The sequence below is a fragment of the Folsomia candida genome, unplaced genomic scaffold (genome assembly GCF_002217175.1).
Source record: "Folsomia candida strain VU population unplaced genomic scaffold, ASM221717v1 Fcan01_Sc002, whole genome shotgun sequence".
Classification (NCBI taxonomy): domain Eukaryota; kingdom Metazoa; phylum Arthropoda; class Collembola; order Entomobryomorpha; family Isotomidae; genus Folsomia; species Folsomia candida.
Genome location: NW_019091194.1, coordinates 7,998,879 through 8,020,450, shown reverse-complemented (window position 1 = coordinate 8,020,450; position 21,572 = coordinate 7,998,879). Strand labels below are relative to the sequence as shown.

The 21,572-nt window shown below is 43.1% G+C and overlaps 4 protein-coding genes across 4 annotated transcripts; 3 read left to right on the top strand and 1 right to left on the bottom strand.

The window, feature by feature from the left end:
- The first annotated feature begins 940 nt into the window (after positions 1-940).
- Positions 941-4,691, top strand: LOC110843345 (mucin-5B-like). The gene is made up of 2 exons (XM_022089307.1): positions 941-2,077; positions 2,274-4,691. The coding sequence occupies exons 1-2, from the start codon at positions 941-943 to the stop codon at positions 4,689-4,691; spliced, it is 3,555 nt and encodes a 1,184-aa protein (XP_021944999.1).
- Positions 4,692-4,698: 7 nt separating this feature from the next.
- Positions 4,699-10,931, top strand: LOC110843344 (mucin-5B). Its single transcript, XM_022089305.1, has 2 exons — positions 4,699-8,089; positions 8,152-10,931. The coding sequence occupies exons 1-2, from the start codon at positions 4,699-4,701 to the stop codon at positions 10,929-10,931; spliced, it is 6,171 nt and encodes a 2,056-aa protein (XP_021944997.1).
- A 4,644-nt stretch (positions 10,932-15,575) lies between these two features.
- On the top strand, positions 15,576-19,632 carry LOC110845239 (glycerol-3-phosphate acyltransferase 1, mitochondrial). The gene is made up of 14 exons (XM_022091621.2): positions 15,576-15,748; positions 15,850-15,955; positions 16,038-16,151; positions 16,218-16,406; positions 16,473-16,570; positions 16,632-16,850; positions 16,936-17,135; positions 17,206-17,423; positions 17,545-17,788; positions 17,892-18,079; positions 18,176-18,323; positions 18,436-18,659; positions 18,755-19,088; positions 19,159-19,632. The coding sequence occupies exons 2-14, from the start codon at positions 15,860-15,862 to the stop codon at positions 19,338-19,340; spliced, it is 2,454 nt and encodes an 817-aa protein (XP_021947313.2). The 5' UTR covers positions 15,576-15,748; positions 15,850-15,859; the 3' UTR covers positions 19,341-19,632.
- Positions 19,614-21,548, bottom strand: LOC110845241 (translation initiation factor eIF-2B subunit beta). The gene is made up of 8 exons (XM_022091625.2): positions 21,306-21,548; positions 21,114-21,200; positions 20,915-21,044; positions 20,668-20,822; positions 20,401-20,560; positions 20,074-20,271; positions 19,807-20,003; positions 19,614-19,743 (listed from the first exon to the last, which is right to left on the bottom strand). The coding sequence occupies exons 1-8, from the start codon at positions 21,410-21,412 to the stop codon at positions 19,683-19,685; spliced, it is 1,095 nt and encodes a 364-aa protein (XP_021947317.1). The 5' UTR covers positions 21,413-21,548; the 3' UTR covers positions 19,614-19,682.
- Positions 21,549-21,572: the final 24 nt, after the last annotated feature.

Below are 21,572 nucleotides of genomic sequence, written 5' to 3'. Positions count from 1 at the left end.
GATAAGGTGGCAGCACAACATGGACGCGGGTTTGGTAAACACCCGTCAGCTTTGAGTTTTACCACCAATGAGAATGACATGGTAACACCACGCCAGAAACAGGATGCAACTACTGAAAGCGGAAAACCCACAGCAAATGTGGCTTTCACGTTGCTCCAAGCGACTCTCCCAATCATGACAACACAGGCTATTTTACCAAGCCCAGGTCCAGAGACACCAAGCTCTACTGAGGCAAGTACTGAAACCACCATTTCCACTCTGGTTTCTACTCCGTCGATCCTGCCAACTACATCTGCAGGATATTTGAAACAAAGTCTCTCATCGTCCGCCCTCATGGCGGTCACACATCCCGCCATACAAATTGAAACAACTTTGATCACACCAATCCATCATTTCACAACACCAATCGCCCACGTTGATGATCAGGCCACCCGAATTGCAACTCCAGCCCTCATTTCCGATGATAAGGTGGCAGCACAACATGGACGCGGGTTTGGTAAACACCCGTCAGCTTTGAGTTTTACCACCAATGAGAATGACATGGTAACACCACGCCAGAAACAGGATGCAACTACTGAAAGCGGAAACCCACAGCAAATGTGGCTTTCACGTTGCTCCAAGCGACTCTCCCAATCATGACAACACAGGCTATTTTACCAAGCCCAGGTCCAGAGACACCAAGCTCTACTGAGGCAAGTACTGAAACACCATTTCCACTCTGGTTTCTACTCCGTCGATCCTGCCAACTACATCTGCAGGATATTTGAAACAAAGTCTCTCATCGTCCGCCCTCATGGCGGTCACACATCCGCCATACAAATTGAAACAACTTTGATCACACCAATCCATCATTTCACAACACCAATCGCCCACGTTGATGATCAGGCCACCCGAATTGCAACTCCAGCCCTCATTTCCGATGATAAGGTGGCAGCACAACATGGACGCGGGTTTGGTAAAACACCCGTCAGCTTTGAGTTTTACCACCAATGAGAATGACATGGTAACACCACGCCAGAAACAGGATGCAACTACTGAAAGCGGAAAACCCACAGCAAATGTGGCTTTCACGTTGCTCCAAGCGACTCTCCCAATCATGACAACACAGGCTATTTTACCAAGCCCAGGTCCAGAGACACCAAGCTCTACTGAGGCAAGTACTGAAACCACCATTTCCACTCTGGTTTCTACTCCGTCGATCCTGCCAACTACATCTGCAGGATATTTGAAACAAAGTCTCTCATCGTCCGCCCTCATGGCGGTCACACATCCCGCCATACAAATTGAAACAACTTTGATCACACCAATCCATCATTTCACAACACCAATCGCCCACGTTGATGATCAGGCCACCCGAATTGCAACTCCAGCCCTCATTTCCGATGATAAGGTGGCAGCACAACATGGACGCGGGTTTGGTAAACACCCGTCAGCTTTGAGTTTTACCACCAATGAGAATGACATGGTAACACCACGCCAGAAACAGGATGCAACTACTGAAAGCGGAAAACCCACAGCAAATGTGGCTTTCACGTTGCTCCAAGCGACTCTCCCAATCATGACAACACAGGCTATTTTACCAAGCCCAGGTCCAGAGACACCAAGCTCTACTGAGGCAAGTACTGAAACCACCATTTCCACTCTGGTTTCTACTCCGTCGATCCTGCCAACTACATCTGCAGGATATTTGAAACAAAGTCTCTCATCGTCCGCCCTCATGGCGGTCACACATCCCGCCATACAAATTGAAACAACTTTGATCACACCAATCCATCATTTCACAACACCAATCGCCCACGTTGATGATCAGGCCACCCGAATTGCAACTCCAGCCCTCATTTCCGATGATAAGGTGGCAGCACAACATGGACGCGGGTTTGGTAAACACCCGTCAGCTTTGAGTTTTACCACCAATGAGAATGACATGGTAACACCACGCCAGAAACAGGATGCAACTACTGAAAGCGGAAAACCCACAGCAAATGTGGCTTTCACGTTGCTCCAAGCGACTCTCCCAATCATGACAACACAGGCTATTTTACCAAGCCCAGGTCCAGAGACACCAAGCTCTACTGAGGCAAGTACTGAAACCACCATTTCCACTCTGGTTTCTACTCCGTCGATCCTGCCAACTACATCTGCAGGATATTTGAAACAAAGTCTCTCATCGTCCGCCCCTCATGGCGGTCACACATCCCGCCATACAAATTGAAACAACTTTGATCACACCAATCCATCATTTCACAACACCAATCGCCCACGTTGATGATCAGGCCACCCGAATTGCAACTCCAGCCCTCATTTCCGATGATAAGGTGGCAGCACAACATGGACGCGGGTTTGGTAAACACCCGTCAGCTTTGAGTTTTACCACCAATGAGAATGACATGGTAACACCACGCCAGAAACAGGATGCAACTACTGAAAGCGGAAAACCCACAGCAAATGTGGCTTTCACGTTGCTCCAAGCGACTCTCCCAATCATGACAACACAGGCTATTTTACCAAGCCCAGGTCCAGAGACACCAAGCTCTACTGAGGCAAGTACTGAAACCACCATTTCCACTCTGGTTTCTACTCCGTCGATCCTGCCAACTACATCTGCAGGATATTTGAAACAAAGTCTCTCATCGTCCGCCCTCATGGCGGTCACACATCCCGCCATACAAATTGAAACAACTTTGATCACACCAATCCATCATTTCACAACACCAATCGCCCACGTTGATGATCAGGCCACCCGAATTGCAACTCCAGCCCTCATTTCCGATGATAAGGTGGCAGCACAACATGGACGCGGGTTTGGTAAACACCCGTCAGCTTTGAGTTTTACCACCAATGAGAATGACATGGTAACACCACGCCAGAAACAGGATGCAACTACTGAAAGCGGAAAACCCACAGCAAATGTGGCTTTCACGTTGCTCCAAGCGACTCTCCCAATCATGACAACACAGGCTATTTTACCAAGCCCAGGTCCAGAGACACCAAGCTCTACTGAGGCAAGTACTGAAACCACCATTTCCACTCTGGTTTCTACTCCGTCGATCCTGCCAACTACATCTGCAGGATATTTGAAACAAAGTCTCTCATCGTCCGCCCTCATGGCGGTCACACATCCCGCCATACAAATTGAAACAACTTTGATCACACCAATCCATCATTTCACAACACCAATCGCCCACGTTGATGATCAGGCCACCCGAATTGCAACTCCAGCCCTCATTTCCGATGATAAGGTGGCAGCACAACATGGACGCGGGTTTGGTAAACACCCGTCAGCTTTGAGTTTTACCACCAATGAGAATGACATGGTAACACCACGCCAGAAACAGGATGCAACTACTGAAAGCGGAAAACCCACAGCAAATGTGGCTTTCACGTTGCTCCAAGCGACTCTCCCAATCATGACAACACAGGCTATTTTACCAAGCCCAGGTCCAGAGACACCAAGCTCTACTGAGGCAAGTACTGAAACCACCATTTCCACTCTGGTTTCTACTCCGTCGATCCTGCCAACTACATCTGCAGGATATTTGAAACAAAGTCTCTCATCGTCCGCCCTCATGGCGGTCACACATCCCGCCATACAAATTGAAACAACTTTGATCACACCAATCCATCATTTCACAACACCAATCGCCCACGTTGATGATCAGGCCACCCGAATTGCAACTCCAGCCCTCATTTCCGATGATAAGGTGGCAGCACAACATGGACGCGGGTTTGGTAAACACCCGTCAGCTTTGAGTTTTACCACCAATGAGAATGACATGGTAACACCACGCCAGAAACAGGATGCAACTACTGAAAGCGGAAAACCCACAGCAAATGTGGCTTTCACGTTGCTCCAAGCGACTCTCCCAATCATGACAACACAGGCTATTTTACCAAGCCCAGGTCCAGAGACACCAAGCTCTACTGAGGCAAGTACTGAAACCACCATTTCCACTCTGGTTTCTACTCCGTCGATCCTGCCAACTACATCTGCAGGATATTTGAAACAAAGTCTCTCATCGTCCGCCCTCATGGCGGTCACACATCCCGCCATACAAATTGAAACAACTTTGATCACACCAATCCATCATTTCACAACACCAATCGCCCACGTTGATGATCAGGCCACCCGAATTGCAACTCCAGCCCTCATTTCCGATGATAAGGTGGCAGCACAACATGGACGCGGGTTTGGTAAACACCCGTCAGCTTTGAGTTTTACCACCAATGAGAATGACATGGTAACACCACGCCAGAAACAGGATGCAACTACTGAAAGCGGAAAACCCACAGCAAATGTGGCTTTCACGTTGCTCCAAGCGACTCTCCCAATCATGACAACACAGGCTATTTTACCAAGCCCAGGTCCAGAGACACCAAGCTCTACTGAGGCAAGTACTGAAACCACCATTTCCACTCTGGTTTCTACTCCGTCGATCCTGCCAACTACATCTGCAGGATATTTGAAACAAAGTCTCTCATCGTCCGCCCTCATGGCGGTCACACATCCCGCCATACAAATTGAAACAACTTTGATCACACCAATCCATCATTTCACAACACCAATCGCCCACGTTGATGATCAGGCCACCCGAATTGCAACTCCAGCCCTCATTTCCGATGATAAGGTGGCAGCACAACATGGACGCGGGTTTGGTAAACACCCGTCAGCTTTGAGTTTTTACCACCAATGAGAATGACATGGTAACACCACGCCAGAAACAGGATGCAACTACTGAAAGCGGAAAACCCACAGCAAATGTGGCTTTCACGTTGCTCCAAGCGACTCTCCCAATCATGACAACACAGGCTATTTTACCAAGCCCAGGTCCAGAGACACCAAGCTCTACTGAGGCAAGTACTGAAACCACCATTTCCACTCTGGCTTCTACTCCGTCGATCCTGCCAACTACATCTGCAGGATATTTGAAACAAAGTCTCTCATCGTCCGCCCTCATGGCGGTCACACATCCCGCCATACAAATTGAAACAACTTTGATCACACCAATCCATCATTTCACAACACCAATCGCCCACGTTGATGATCAGGCCACCCGAATTGCAACTCCAGCCCTCATTTCCGATGATAAGGTGGCAGCACAACATGGACGCGGGTTTGGTAAACACCCGTCAGCTTTGAGTTTTACCACCAATGAGAATGACATGGTAACACCACGCCAGAAACAGGATGCAACTACTGAAAGCGGAAAACCCACAGCAAATGTGGCTTTCACGTTGCTCCAAGCGACTCTCCCAATCATGACAACACAGGCTATTTTACCAAGCCCAGGTCCAGAGACACCAAGCTCTACTGAGGCAAGTACTGAAACCACCATTTCCACTCTGGTTTCTACTCCGTCGATCCTGCCAACTACATCTGCAGGATATTTGAAACAAAGTCTCTCATCGTCCGCCCTCATGGCGGTCACACATCCCGCCATACAAATTGAAACAACTTTGATCACACCAATCCATCATTTCACAACACCAATCGCCCACGTTGATGATCAGGCCACCCGAATTGCAACTCCAGCCCTCATTTCCGATGATAAGGTGGCAGCACAACATGGACGCGGGTTTGGTAAACACCCGTCAGCTTTGAGTTTTACCACCAATGAGAATGACATGGTAACACCACGCCAGAAACAGGATGCAACTACTGAAAGCGGAAAACCCACAGCAAATGTGGCTTTCACGTTGCTCCAAGCGACTCTCCCAATCATGACAACACAGGCTATTTTACCAAGCCCAGGTCCAGAGACACCAAGCTCTACTGAGGCAAGTACTGAAACCACCATTTCCACTCTGGTTTCTACTCCGTCGATCCTGCCAACTACATCTGCAGGATATTTGAAACAAAGTCTCTCATCGTCCGCCCTCATGGCGGTCACACATCCCGCCATACAAATTGAAACAACTTTGATCACACCAATCCATCATTTCACAACACCAATCGCCCACGTTGATGATCAGGCCACCCGAATTGCAACTCCAGCCCTCATTTCCGATGATAAGGTGGCAGCACAACATGGACGCGGGTTTGGTAAACACCCGTCAGCTTTGAGTTTTACCACCAATGAGAATGACATGGTAACACCACGCCAGAAACAGGATGCAACTACTGAAAGCGGAAAACCCACAGCAAATGTGGCTTTCACGTTGCTCCAAGCGACTCTCCCAATCATGACAACACAGGCTATTTTACCAAGCCCAGGTCCAGAGACACCAAGCTCTACTGAGGCAAGTACTGAAACCACCATTTCCACTCTGGTTTCTACTCCGTCGATCCTGCCAACTACATCTGCAGGATATTTGAAACAAAGTCTCTCATCGTCCGCCCTCATGGCGGTCACACATCCCGCCATACAAATTGAAACAACTTTGATCACACCAATCCATCATTTCACAACACCAATCGCCCACGTTGATGATCAGGCCACCCGAATTGCAACTCCAGCCCTCATTTCCGATGATAAGGTGGCAGCACAACATGGACGCGGGTTTGGTAAACACCCGTCAGCTTTGAGTTTTACCACCAATGAGAATGACATGGTAACACCACGCCAGAAACAGGATGCAACTACTGAAAGCGGAAAACCCACAGCAAATGTGGCTTTCACGTTGCTCCAAGCGACTCTCCCAATCATGACAACACAGGCTATTTTACCAAGCCCAGGTCCAGAGACACCAAGCTCTACTGAGGCAAGTACTGAAACCACCATTTCCACTCTGGTTTCTACTCCGTCGATCCTGCCAACTACATCTGCAGGATATTTGAAACAAAGTCTCTCATCGTCCGCCCTCATGGCGGTCACACATCCCGCCATACAAATTGAAACAACTTTGATCACACCAATCCATCATTTCACAACACCAATCGCCCACGTTGATGATCAGGCCACCCGAATTGCAACTCCAGCCCTCATTTCCGATGATAAGGTGGCAGCACAACATGGACGCGGGTTTGGTAAACACCCGTCAGCTTTGAGTTTTACCACCAATGAGAATGACATGGTAACACCACGCCAGAAACAGGATGCAACTACTGAAAGCGGAAAACCCACAGCAAATGTGGCTTTCACGTTGCTCCAAGCGACTCTCCCAATCATGACAACACAGGCTATTTTACCAAGCCCAGGTCCAGAGACACCAAGCTCTACTGAGGCAAGTACTGAAACCACCATTTCCACTCTGGTTTCTACTCCGTCGATCCTGCCAACTACATCTGCAGGATATTTGAAACAAAGTCTCTCATCGTCCGCCCTCATGGCGGTCACACATCCCGCCATACAAATTGAAACAACTTTGATCACACCAATCCATCATTTCACAACACCAATCGCCCACGTTGATGATCAGGCCACCCGAATTGCAACTCCAGCCCTCATTTCCGATGATAAGGTGGCAGCACAACATGGACGCGGGTTTGGTAAACACCCGTCAGCTTTGAGTTTTACCACCAATGAGAATGACATGGTAACACCACGCCAGAAACAGGATGCAACTACTGAAAGCGGAAAACCCACAGCAAATGTGGCTTTCACGTTGCTCCAAGCGACTCTCCCAATCATGACAACACAGGCTATTTTACCAAGCCCAGGTCCAGAGACACCAAGCTCTACTGAGGCAAGTACTGAAACCACCATTTCCACTCTGGTTTCTACTCCGTCGATCCTGCCAACTACATCTGCAGGATATTTGAAACAAAGTCTCTCATCGTCCGCCCTCATGGCGGTCACACATCCCGCCATACAAATTGAAACAACTTTGATCACACCAATCCATCATTTCACAACACCAATCGCCCACGTTGATGATCAGGCCACCCGAATTGCAACTCCAGCCCTCATTTCCGATGATAAGGTGGCAGCACAACATGGACGCGGGTTTGGTAAACACCCGTCAGCTTTGAGTTTTACCACCAATGAGAATGACATGGTAACACCACGCCAGAAACAGGATGCAACTACTGAAAGCGGAAAACCCACAGCAAATGTGGCTTTCACGTTGCTCCAAGCGACTCTCCCAATCATGACAACACAGGCTATTTTACCAAGCCCAGGTCCAGAGACACCAAGCTCTACTGAGGCAAGTACTGAAACCACCATTTCCACTCTGGTTCTACTCCGTCGATCCTGCCAACTACATCTGCAGGATATTTGAAACAAAGTCTCTCATCGTCCGCCCTCATGGCGGTCACACATCCCGCCATACAAATTGAAACAACTTTGATCACACCAATCCATCATTTCACAACACCAATCGCCCACGTTGATGATCAGGCCACCCGAATTGCAACTCCAGCCCTCATTTCCGATGATAAGGTGGCAGCACAACATGGACGCGGGTTTGGTAAACACCCGTCAGCTTTGAGTTTTACCACCAATGAGAATGACATGGTAACACCACGCCAGAAACAGGATGCAACTACTGAAAGCGGAAAACCCACAGCAAATGTGGCTTTCACGTTGCTCCAAGCGACTCTCCCAATCATGACAACACAGGCTATTTTACCAAGCCCAGGTCCAGAGACACCAAGCTCTACTGAGGCAAGTACTGAAACCACCATTTCCACTCTGGTTTCTACTCCGTCGATCCTGCCAACTACATCTGCAGGATATTTGAAACAAAGTCTCTCATCGTCCGCCCTCATGGCGGTCACACATCCCGCCATACAAATTGAAACAACTTTGATCACACCAATCCATCATTTCACAACACCAATCGCCCACGTTGATGATCAGGCCACCCGAATTGCAACTCCAGCCCTCATTTCCGATGATAAGGTGGCAGCACAACATGGACGCGGGTTTGGTAAACACCCGTCAGCTTTGAGTTTTACCACCAATGAGAATGACATGGTAACACCACGCCAGAAACAGGATGCAACTACTGAAAGCGGAAAACCCACAGCAAATGTGGCTTTCACGTTGCTCCAAGCGACTCTCCCAATCATGACAACACAGGCTATTTTACCAAGCCCAGGTCCAGAGACACCAAGCTCTACTGAGGCAAGTACTGAAACCACCATTTCCACTCTGGTTTCTACTCCGTCGATCCTGCCAACTACATCTGCAGGATATTTGAAACAAAGTCTCTCATCGTCCGCCCTCATGGCGGTCACACATCCCGCCATACAAATTGAAACAACTTTGATCACACCAATCCATCATTTCACAACACCAATCGCCCACGTTGATGATCAGGCCACCCGAATTGCAACTCCAGCCCTCATTTCCGATGATAAGGTGGCAGCACAACATGGACGCGGGTTTGGTAAACACCCGTCAGCTTTGAGTTTTACCACCAATGAGAATGACATGGTAACACCACGCCAGAAACAGGATGCAACTACTGAAAGCGGAAAACCCACAGCAAATGTGGCTTTCACGTTGCTCCAAGCGACTCTCCCAATCATGACAACACAGGCTATTTTACCAAGCCCAGGTCCAGAGACACCAAGCTCTACTGAGGCAAGTACTGAAACCACCATTTCCACTCTGGTTTCTACTCCGTCGATCCTGCCAACTACATCTGCAGGATATTTGAAACAAAGTCTCTCATCGTCCGCCCTCATGGCGGTCACACATCCCGCCATACAAATTGAAACAACTTTGATCACACCAATCCATCATTTCACAACACCAATCGCCCACGTTGATGATCAGGCCACCCGAATTGCAACTCCAGCCCTCATTTCCGATGATAAGGTGGCAGCACAACATGGACGCGGGTTTGGTAAACACCCGTCAGCTTTGAGTTTTACCACCAATGAGAATGACATGGTAACACCACGCCAGAAACAGGATGCAACTACTGAAAGCGGAAAACCCACAGCAAATGTGGCTTTCACGTTGCTCCAAGCGACTCTCCCAATCATGACAACACAGGCTATTTTACCAAGCCCAGGTCCAGAGACACCAAGCTCTACTGAGGCAAGTACTGAAACCACCATTTCCACTCTGGTTTCTACTCCGTCGATCCTGCCAACTACATCTGCAGGATATTTGAAACAAAGTCTCTCATCGTCCGCCCTCATGGCGGTCACACATCCCGCCATACAAATTGAAACAACTTTGATCACACCAATCCATCATTTCACAACACCAATCGCCCACGTTGATGATCAGGCCACCCGAATTGCAACTCCAGCCCTCATTTCCGATGATAAGGTGGCAGCACAACATGGACGCGGGTTTGGTAAACACCCGTCAGCTTTGAGTTTTACCACCAATGAGAATGACATGGTAACACCACGCCAGAAACAGGATGCAACTACTGAAAGCGGAAAACCCACAGCAAATGTGGCTTTCACGTTGCTCCAAGCGACTCTCCCAATCATGACAACACAGGCTATTTTACCAAGCCCAGGTCCAGAGACACCAAGCTCTACTGAGGCAAGTACTGAAACCACCATTTCCACTCTGGTTTCTACTCCGTCGATCCTGCCAACTACATCTGCAGGATATTTGAAACAAAGTCTCTCATCGTCCGCCCTCATGGCGGTCACACATCCCGCCATACAAATTGAAACAACTTTGATCACACCAATCCATCATTTCACAACACCAATCGCCCACGTTGATGATCAGGCCACCCGAATTGCAACTCCAGCCCTCATTTCCGATGATAAGGTGGCAGCACAACATGGACGCGGGTTTGGTAAACACCCGTCAGCTTTGAGTTTTACCACCAATGAGAATGACATGGTAACACCACGCCAGAAACAGGATGCAACTACTGAAAGCGGAAAACCCACAGCAAATGTGGCTTTCACGTTGCTCCAAGCGACTCTCCCAATCATGACAACACAGGCTATTTACCAAGCCCAGGTCCAGAGACACCAAGCTCTACTGAGGCAAGTACTGAAACCACCATTTCCACTCTGGTTTCTACTCCGTCGATCCTGCCAACTACATCTGCAGGATATTTGAAACAAAGTCTCTCATCGTCCGCCCTCATGGCGGTCACACATCCCGCCATACAAATTGAAACAACTTTGATCACACCAATCCATCATTTCACAACACCAATCGCCCACGTTGATGATCAGGCCACCCGAATTGCAACTCCAGCCCTCATTTCCGATGATAAGGTGGCAGCACAACATGGACGCGGGTTTGGTAAACACCCGTCAGCTTTGAGTTTTACCACCAATGAGAATGACATGGTAACACCACGCCAGAAACAGGATGCAACTACTGAAAGCGGAAAACCCACAGCAAATGTGGCTTTCACGTTGCTCCAAGCGACTCTCCCAATCATGACAACACAGGCTATTTTACCAAGCCCAGGTCCAGAGACACCAAGCTCTACTGAGGCAAGTACTGAAACCACCATTTCCACTCTGGTTTCTACTCCGTCGATCCTGCCAACTACATCTGCAGGATATTTGAAACAAAGTCTCTCATCGTCCGCCCTCATGGCGGTCACACATCCCGCCATACAAATTGAAACAACTTTGATCACACCAATCCATCATTTCACAACACCAATCGCCCACGTTGATGATCAGGCCACCCGAATTGCAACTCCAGCCCTCATTTCCGATGATAAGGTGGCAGCACAACATGGACGCGGGTTTGGTAAACACCCGTCAGCTTTGAGTTTTACCACCAATGAGAATGACATGGTAACACCACGCCAGAAACAGGATGCAACTACTGAAAGCGGAAAACCCACAGCAAATGTGGCTTTCACGTTGCTCCAAGCGACTCTCCCAATCATGACAACACAGGCTATTTTACCAAGCCCAGGTCCAGAGACACCAAGCTCTACTGAGGCAAGTACTGAAACCACCATTTCCACTCTGGTTTCTACTCCGTCGATCCTGCCAACTACATCTGCAGGATATTTGAAACAAAGTCTCTCATCGTCCGCCCTCATGGCGGTCACACATCCCGCCATACAAATTGAAACAACTTTGATCACACCAATCCATCATTTCACAACACCAATCGCCCACGTTGATGATCAGGCCACCCGAATTGCAACTCCAGCCCTCATTTCCGATGATAAGGTGGCAGCACAACATGGACGCGGGTTTGGTAAACACCCGTCAGCTTTGAGTTTTACCACCAATGAGAATGACATGGTAACACCACGCCAGAAACAGGATGCAACTACTGAAAGCGGAAAACCCACAGCAAATGTGGCTTTCACGTTGCTCCAAGCGACTCTCCCAATCATGACAACACAGGCTATTTTACCAAGCCCAGGTCCAGAGACACCAAGCTCTACTGAGGCAAGTACTGAAACCACCATTTCCACTCTGGTTTCTACTCCGTCGATCCTGCCAACTACATCTGCAGGATATTTGAAACAAAGTCTCTCATCGTCCGCCCTCATGGCGGTCACACATCCCGCCATACAAATTGAAACAACTTTGATCACACCAATCCATCATTTCACAACACCAATCGCCCACGTTGATGATCAGGCCACCCGAATTGCAACTCCAGCCCTCATTTCCGATGATAAGGTGGCAGCACAACATGGACGCGGATTTGGTAAACACCCGTCAGCTTTGAGTTTTACATCTGGTGTAAATTGCATTCCTCGTGAAATTGAGGATGTCGGGATCAGTGACACGTCGAGATCTTCTGAATCTGAGTATGAATTGGAGTTACTAGACGAAACTCCACACTGGCAATATTACAGTTCAATTTCAACGTCAAATTTGGGGTATACTATTTCTAGTAACCTTGTGCAAAATCTTAATGTACCGTATCGAACTCAAAAAGAACTTGATGGACTTGAAGAAATGGATATCGGTCAACCTTTAAACATTGCGTATTCAAGTATTGAAATTCGTGCTCAGACGATAGTTTATAAGCCTAGTTTATTTGCGTATGCTACAGACAAACCTTATACAGGATTGCTTTCTGTTCCAAGTTCAGCGTTCAATTCAAAAATGAGTACAGAAATATCTATGTATCACGTCACCAGTAGAATACCTCAACTACAGTATGATCGGAGGGCGTCCTCATCTAAATTTAAAATGCCTGCGATATTTCCATTGTTTTCTAAATCGTCGATTACCTGCATTGATAGATCTTTTAAGGAAGCTTTTATGGAGGCGAAAAAAAGAAATATGTCAGAATCTGAATTAGAAATTTTTATTCCTATGTTTCAAAACTACAAATGCAGGGAATTTGTGCCATGTAAAATGACGACTACAGCCGCGACATACCGCGCAACCGCGATATCATCTGTATTGCACAATTCACTCGAAAAGTTTTTGACCGCCTCTCGTTACCACACTATCACGAAAACTAGACTTGCGCTGAAATTGTATTCACATTCAAACCACATTCACATGAACCCTGGAATAATTTCAAACTTAGTTTTTAACATGAGAAACATGACTGCATCACTTGGTAAACAAATATTTGTGACATCTTACCAGCTCGATAGTTTATTAACGAAACGTACAATGCCCAGTAGACTCGAGTTCGCCGAACCTTTCAATCATTATCACCAAACATCAGATTACTTATTACGACATTACGACAGTATTACGACAGTACCAACAACTACCCAACGTTACTCCCACGAAAACAGAATTACTTTAAGTTTACAAGGTCGGCAAACTATATTTAAAAATGTTATACTGTCACGACGAATCATTAGTAGTACTTCGTACGATCTATCAACTTCTAAAAGTCTTGAAATAACCAGCCACTTGTATCTCAGTACGAGAATGTACAATTTTCAAACAACTAGACATTGGAACGACGTGACAACATCTACGGTTTATTCGACCAATTACGTGTACAATTATGATTCAATTCGGCTCGAAGATACTCAAACAGCCATATCGAGTTATATAAAATACAATAATCATGATACATCTAATATGCTCGAAGGATCTGATATTCATATAGACTTGAAACAACCGAAGATTATAACTAATGTGTACTCTAGAACCAACGGATTCCAAATCCTTGCACGATCTTTCATGACAAGTCTTGTGCAACAAATGTATCCGACAACATCTTTCCACCGCACACCAGAAACAGAAATATTCAACCGTGTAATAAATTTACAGAATCAATCATATCCTCACGAAACGGAGTATGAAAATGTAAAATCGCTAATCCCAATGCCCAAAAAATCTATTTTATTTGAAATTCTTCGTAGCCAGAATAAACGTGTTATCATAATATCTGTGTCAAGAAACAAGCGAACAAAAATATCCGTCATGAGATCGGACATAAACAACATATCCCTAGTAGTGATTAGGTTTCTCACAAACCCGGAAGTTTACGTGCGTAATTTTAACATGACTTACCCAATTGAATGTATCAGGAACATGACGCCAAAAACTTTTGTCACGCTCAGTGCTTCTACCTCAAGTATCAGGGTGATATGTGTTCCCAACTCGGAGCAATTCATAGTTCAGGCCGAGACAAAGAATGGCAACGGACCTCAATCGTTTACATCTACGCTGTTTAGACAATCTAAACTATTGACACTGCTATTTCTTCCAAACAACGCTACATCATTTATAAAGGGATCACCTAACTGGACCGAAAATGTCTATGACGATACAATTGTTGCCTTAAGTAATTCAATCCCAAAAACTTTCTTTTCTCGGCAGTGTAGCTAATATGTATCACCTCGTAATTCATACCCCACTAGTGACTAGCAAAACAAATAGGTTAATAATATATTTACCGAGACGAAAAAAATGAATATTTTCTATGTATGTACATCTTAATTATAGTGTATTTATCTACTTATAAATATATATAGGGCAATCTGATCATAATTTAGCACTACTATCGACCTTAACAATTGTATTGTATTTTTGAAAATACTTTTTTACTCAAAGTATTTCGTTGTTCATAAGTACTCGATATTTCCAAAAGTGATACACGTTAGGGCCACCTTAAAATATTAATTTTTTTAACCTTGACATATTTTATCGATTTTTAGTCAAACACACCACAAATTCTTCTGGCCGACCACGCTTTCTTTCCAATAAGTGGGTATACACTTATCCTTTGCCTCTGGCGGAGGTTAAAAAAGTTTTCATTTTTTTGCGATTCCTAATACATGTTTGCAGCAAATGCATACCTTACGTTACGATTAGAGTATAGTGGATATGTGCACATGGAATTGATTGATTATTTTTTTTAATACAAGACAAGATTTTTTGCCGTATTAATATGGTCGCAAAAAGTATTAAATTATGATCAGTTAAATATATATACTCGTATATAGTTATTTGAGTATGATAGCTAACCTTTCATTATATGTGCATTTATTGTATTGCACAGTATAATTATGGTATGCACGAGTGTCAACTAGATTTCTATGTCATTTCTATATGTCATTTCTATGTCTATTAAGCTAATTTGTTCTATTGTAAATGATTTAAAATTTGTGGATCAAAGAAGTAGGTAATAAATTGTTCTTGATAACTTGACAGGTTTATGTCAATGCTAAAATTTGTAGTTCAGTCACCGTGTCGTGTTCCATTTTTTGTCAAAATGAAAGTCCCTGCATTTTCATGAAGGAGACAAAAAGATCCTATTGTATCAGAGTCTACTCGAATTCGAATAATAAATCCCGGCAATGAAATCTACAAGCTACATTCTAGAAATGTGCACATGTACTTAAATAAATAAATTTCCCATTGGATGATGCATACACTGAAATAATTTTGGTTGAGAGCTAACAATTTAATTAGTAAATTACTTCCATTTAACAAGTCCGTAGTGCAAAACTTCAGGGCAAAATATAGGTAAGATCCTAATCATCAATAAACTTCACACTAATTCCAAAGTTTGAATTTATTCCCCTACGATCGAATTTACAAATATGAAATGTATTGCTTGGCTTCAGAATCGTCAACATGACTACGAGTGAATTGATTATGCATCGAGGAATATTCTCAAGACGAAATAACAGCTCACAGGGTCGAAGGCCGATGGTAGAGTTATTGACAAAGGTGAGTAGAGTATATTTTGAGCAAGGGTAAATGACGATGTCATTATTTGTTTTGGATATACTGGGAATTTTAATTTTTGCAGCAAACTGATGCATATCATGTTAGCAAATTCAAGTATCAGCAGCAGTTTTTTCCAGATAATTCTGAAGTCCGGAAACTATCGGCTGCTTGCTCTACCTGTTTTCCAAATCACAGTGTAGGTAGTTCAAATATGATGTGTAATCTCAGTTTAAGTCAATGTTTGGGTATTGATTGGTAACAGTGTCATTTGGACGAAGAAGTAAAGATTTCTGGGATCCGTAACCTTTTCCATATCCGAACGAATAATGTTGACCAGTCATTTTTTGTTCGTCGTCTTTCCGCTCTGTCCTACGTTTGGGAAACTGCTGAGATTTCCTTTAAAAGGATTCCCGGTTTGAATAGGGAAAATATCGTAAAAGACGCGTTAGAGGTGTACAACATATTTCATTTCTGTGTGATTTATGTGTATAGTAATCTTTGAAATTTATAAAATCAGGGAATAAACTGTAGAGAAAATCAGGTTGTCGAACTAAAGTCAGCAGTCAAGGAATTGGTGCTACCATTTACTGGACGGGGAATATTCTGGATTTTCAAGTGAGTGACTTCATTATGACAATTAAATTTAGGTGTCATAACGTATTGTATTTCTTTATAGGTTTACGGGATGGATTTTACGGAAATTCTTGGGGATAGTTAGCGACGGAATATGTGTTCATGAGGGGGAGGTGGAGCTTTTAGAGAGAGCACTGTTAACTGATCTTCCTACTATATATGTTCCATTGAATAAAAGTGGGTGGGATCCTTTCGTATTATTCTTTACGCTGCAGTCTTTAGGATTGGCCCCGCCATATTTCTTCTCTACGAGAAGTCAAAGGTAATTTGGTTTGCTATATACATAGGTGACAACATGGTGCATGGAATTTTATTAATCTATAAATGTACATATAATTAATTGACAGATATTGGGCCCAGTTCGTCGGTGGTATAGGGTTTCAGAATAATTTGAAATCCCCTGGAACGGAAAAAATATCGGAATCCACAAAAAACATTCTTGGCGCAGCATGCTTTCGGAATATACTTCAAAATCGAGGAAGCATATGTTTGAACTTCGAGCAGCAAAGAACTCGAACTGGGAAACCATCGGTTGAGTTATTTGGAGGTATTAATATGAATGCTCCGTTTTTATATAATAAAACATCGTATAATCTATGTATAACTTCGTCTTTCAGTCGAGTTCCTTGACGAGGTTTATAAATGCTTTGTTACCAAACAAGTTGAGGATGCCTATATAGTCCCGGTTAATCTGGCATATGAATATTTGCCAGAGCATTATGGTAAACCACCTTTTACTAATAATGATGGGAATATCTTGAAGAAAATGATCAGCTACCTTCAATACAAGTTGGGGTATATTCGAGTTAGCTTTGGACAACCGTTCACACTTCGGGTATGAGTAATTGAATTTACATACTCAAATTGCTAACTGAACTGCATATATTACATTTTCCTTGATTTACAATTTCACATGAATGAACAATTATTATTATATATGTTTTTGTAATTTTCAGGACTTCCTTGCATCCAGCAAAGCTAATGCAAAATTAACAGGGTTAATGGGGGACATCAAACGATGCAACGATATAATCACTAGCTATGCAAAGACATTTGTTGGTGCAGATTTGCGTTGGGATTCATCTCTTGATCGGGCTTTGTCTTGTTCACTCTCTTCCTTGTACGGTTTGGAGTTTCAGGACGATGAAACTGATGACAAGTTCGTATATTTGGATGCATTGGCATTTCATACTATCTATGGTAAAATATATTTATAAACTTGGTGTGCGGCATTGCATTACTAGTAGGCTGAATATTTTGATTTATTCATGGACTTGTGTATGTGCTTGTATGTATTTAATAGCAAGTACTCACTGCTCAGTGCCCCTGTCGACAAATTGTGTGGCATTTCTTCTATTGAAAAAGTTTCGAAAAGAAGGAGTTTTTCTTTCTAAACTGTTTTCCGAAGTGCAACAGCTGAAACTTTGGTTTAGTAGCTATGGGAAAGATGTGGGATTTACTGGAGATGTTGAAAAAACTGTCCTTCACGCCGTATGTTACAATTTTCATTACATTAATGGCAAACATTTAATTTATTTAAACATTTAACACTTTAAAATAAGCAATGATGTTATATTTAATGTTTAGTTGGATATTTTTGGACCAGAAACAGTCTATGTTTGTCCTTTGGGAGATGAACAGATTGTCAGACCAATATTATCATCCGAGAGTTTGTTGCGGCTTGGTTATTATGCTAATGGTATTTTACAATTCATGGCCTCGGAAGCTGTTGTGGGTAAGATTTACGCAACACCTTACGTTACATAAGAAAATAATTATGATCTTTGTGAAGTTTGTTCCTTTACTTATTTTCACACTTTATCACTTTTTTACGTTATTACATGTAGCTGTTGGTTTGTTGGCGATTCTTGGAAACAACATGCGAATCACAAAAGCATTCGACGTAGAGCAACTCCGAATTAGTAATGTGCTTTTGACTACCGAAGTTAGAAAAGTGTATGAAACCTTCACTTCTGAATTTTTTCTGCATTCTCCATGCTTGACACCGGAAACGGCTATAGAAAAGGCTTACGAATTGTTAAATGACAGAAATCTTATTCAATCTCTACTGGTAAGTTTACTACTAGCATTACTACACACATGCATGCATTAATATGCAAAAGGGCATATTCAGTATCTCAACATTGTATTGATGGATTATGTTAGGGCGAAACTGTTCGACGTTCCAGAGGAAAGGCATATGAGGTTGAATTATACGATGACAATTCAGATGACGAAAATGCCCCCCTCGGTAACAACAATCAAGAAGGGGGTTTTGCACCATACGACTTCAAAGTTTGTACATCAGAATACGCTTACAGAACCCTATGTTTCTTGCGTAATTTGTTGGTTCCCTATATGGAACTTTATGCTGCAATTGTTCTTGAACTTGAATGCTTAATAAATCCCACGCTCCAAGCTATTAAGTTTGTGAACGATTGTGACTTTATGAAAGCAACTTTGGAGAAGCTGAAAACATTATTCTCTACTGAAGATTACGGTAATATTGTTGACCTAGTTTCATACTAATATTTGATATTAAATTTGCTATACATAAATATTTGTATTAGGCGAGCTACTGACAATGGAAATCTTGAAAACGGCTTGTCTGGCATTCGAGTCACATGGAATTATTTACTATACAGTTGATAGAAAATCAAAGCGCAATACAATTCATTTATCACCCGCATACGAAACCGTTGAGAAGCTTCGCCTTCAAGCCAACAAAATTCTGCATTTTGTGACCTACTAATTTATTTAAATCTTGTATTTTTAAGGTAATATTTATCAGAGATAATATTTTTCTAAGAAACATTATTGTTTCCCATTCCCATGATGTCTGATTTTGTAATGCGTTTTTACTTTTACGAAGGATATGACATGATCTGATTCCGCTTAGTTTTAGTGTTGTATCTACTGGTACAATGGATATTATTAACATGCTATGCAATGCTTTGTTACATATTGTACGACTAGAAATAACCAACAAACGAATACAAATCGAACTTTTGTACTGTTATACTAATAAAGCACTGATAAACCAATTTACAGGTTGGTCCATTTATTTATGTTATAATCGCAATACAACAGGTAGTCATTGTTGTGGGTAAGTATCGTGTAGTAAACGATATATGTATGATGGAGAGTGGCTGCCTCTAGAAATCATAAATTATAAATCAGTAAACTTGACGTCGCTGTCGCTGAATTAAAATCCTTACATATTGAATATGAAAAGAGTGATCAACTCTGGAGGCACATAGTCGAAAACTGTAGCATAGACGTGGGCATTGTTCATTACTTGCAAATCTTCATATTTGACCAGGTTTTCAGGAGAAACAAAACGATTCGCAATCTTAACGTTATTGGATGATGGGTAATCTGGACTCAACTTGTAAATTGGAGCAAGAACGAGTACCTGCATATTAAAATATTTTTACACAATTTACATCAACTATAAAATACGTATAAACCATCAGGCAACTTACGGGTACATTATAATGCTTTGCAGCCAAGAGGATTGGATGACATCCAGCAATTGCCTTGAGGCCTCCATTAGCAAGAATTGTATGAGTCCCAATGATAACTTTGCTAACCCTGGACATGACACTGAACACGCCGGTGTCTTCCATTAAGGTGACCGGTATTTTATATCTATTCTTCAGCTGTGCCGCCATTTCTCTTCCCTGCATGGATAAATATGTAAGTTAACACAGCACTATCACACATTAGCCCATACAAACACACATACAATTAGCACAGCAGTGCTATGACAGCACGCTGACATTTTGCATGATAATAATATAATAACGTACCGTATAAAATGGACCGCACGTTGCAACAATGACTTCAAAACGTCGCTTCTTAGCCTTTGCTTTTACAAGGAATTTTTCAACAGTTCGAGACTTTCCCACGGTGAGGATGACATCTTGTTGATGGATATGCTTTTCCGCATCTTCGGCAATGTTTTCGCCGCTAAATAGTTTTTATTTTATTAGATAACAATACCGTATATAACATCATCATACTTAGATTTTAGTAATTGTGGAGAATTTGAAATCGAGGTATTATCAACTAGTCACCTTGATTCAAGTTCGGCCGACAAGTCTAAAATCGCATTTAAAATATCAGATCGTAGATCGGGTACTTCTTCCGTAAAATCTACAATTCCCAATTCCGTTGAATCTAGCCTTGAAGGAGCATGAGCAGGCAAGTTAGACGATGCCGAATTTTCAATCTAAACAAAAAATATATTATGCAAATCATTCGTCAAGTGATAAATCCACTATAATAAATAATATTCGCAATACACAGACAGTATAGTAACACCTTCTTCTTTGCAGCAAATTCTTCTTGGATAATTTTTATAAGGCGATGAATCATATTAGAGGAAGCTGACTCCGAGATAGCAGCATTTGTTAATCGTTCCGAAGTGTTTTTTAACCACCTCAAAACTTCCCTGCAAACATTTATGTCCGACTGATTATATGTAATCCAGAATAATTTGTAATTTAACAAATGATATTACTCGGCATTCCTCCATGATGTTGACTGCACATATTTCTCAATTAATTGTAGGGTTTTCGTTGCCAGCTCATGAGAACTAGAGTATGTTCTGCGTTCCACAAGATTACCAGACAAAAGTTTAAAATTTCTTTAGTATAATTATAATTAAAGTATGTTATATGCAGCGCAGTGCGGAATGTTGAATAATACCCACCCTCGCTTTAATGATATCTCCAGTATTTGAAGTAGTGCGGCGGCTTCAATGTAAGCCTTATCTTCCATAACCTTCTCTCCATCTGCGGTCGAAATAGTGGTCGTCATCTTCACTGATAACTTCAAAAATTCAAAAATAATATATAATAAGAATCACAACAATAAATATTATGCAATATTGACGATGAGTCAATATTATTGACTACTATGTGTAATCGTGTGTCTGTGTGAAGTCTGACTTCCCGCATTCCCGCAAGAAACTTGTCTC

Excerpts from the sequence above, each read along its gene's own strand:
- LOC110843345 (XM_022089307.1), top strand. The coding sequence starts at position 941 with ATGGACGCGGGTTTGGTAAAACACCCGTCAGCTTTGAGTTTTACCACC. Across the intron at positions 2,078-2,273 it reads AGACACCAAGCTCTACTGAG|GCCACCCGAATTGCAACTCC; the intron begins GCAAGTACTGAA and ends GTTGATGATCAG.
- LOC110845241 (XM_022091625.2), bottom strand. The coding sequence starts at position 21,412 with ATGACGACCACTATTTCGACCGCAGATGGAGAGAAGGTTATGGAAGAT. Across the intron at positions 20,561-20,667 it reads TCGGCCGAACTTGAATCAAG|CGGCGAAAACATTGCCGAAG; the intron begins GTGACTAGTTGA and ends AAAACTATTTAG. Across the intron at positions 20,004-20,073 it reads CAAAGCATTATAATGTACCC|GTACTCGTTCTTGCTCCAAT; the intron begins GTAAGTTGCCTG and ends TTTAATATGCAG.
- LOC110843344 (XM_022089305.1), top strand. The coding sequence starts at position 4,699 with ATGGTAACACCACGCCAGAAACAGGATGCAACTACTGAAAGCGGAAAA. Across the intron at positions 8,090-8,151 it reads ACCAAGCTCTACTGAGGCAA|GATATTTGAAACAAAGTCTC; the intron begins GTACTGAAACCA and ends CTACATCTGCAG.
- LOC110845239 (XM_022091621.2), top strand. The coding sequence starts at position 15,860 with ATGACTACGAGTGAATTGATTATGCATCGAGGAATATTCTCAAGACGA. Across the intron at positions 17,424-17,544 it reads GACAACCGTTCACACTTCGG|GACTTCCTTGCATCCAGCAA; the intron begins GTATGAGTAATT and ends TGTAATTTTCAG. Across the intron at positions 18,080-18,175 it reads AAAAAACTGTCCTTCACGCC|TTGGATATTTTTGGACCAGA; the intron begins GTATGTTACAAT and ends TTTAATGTTTAG.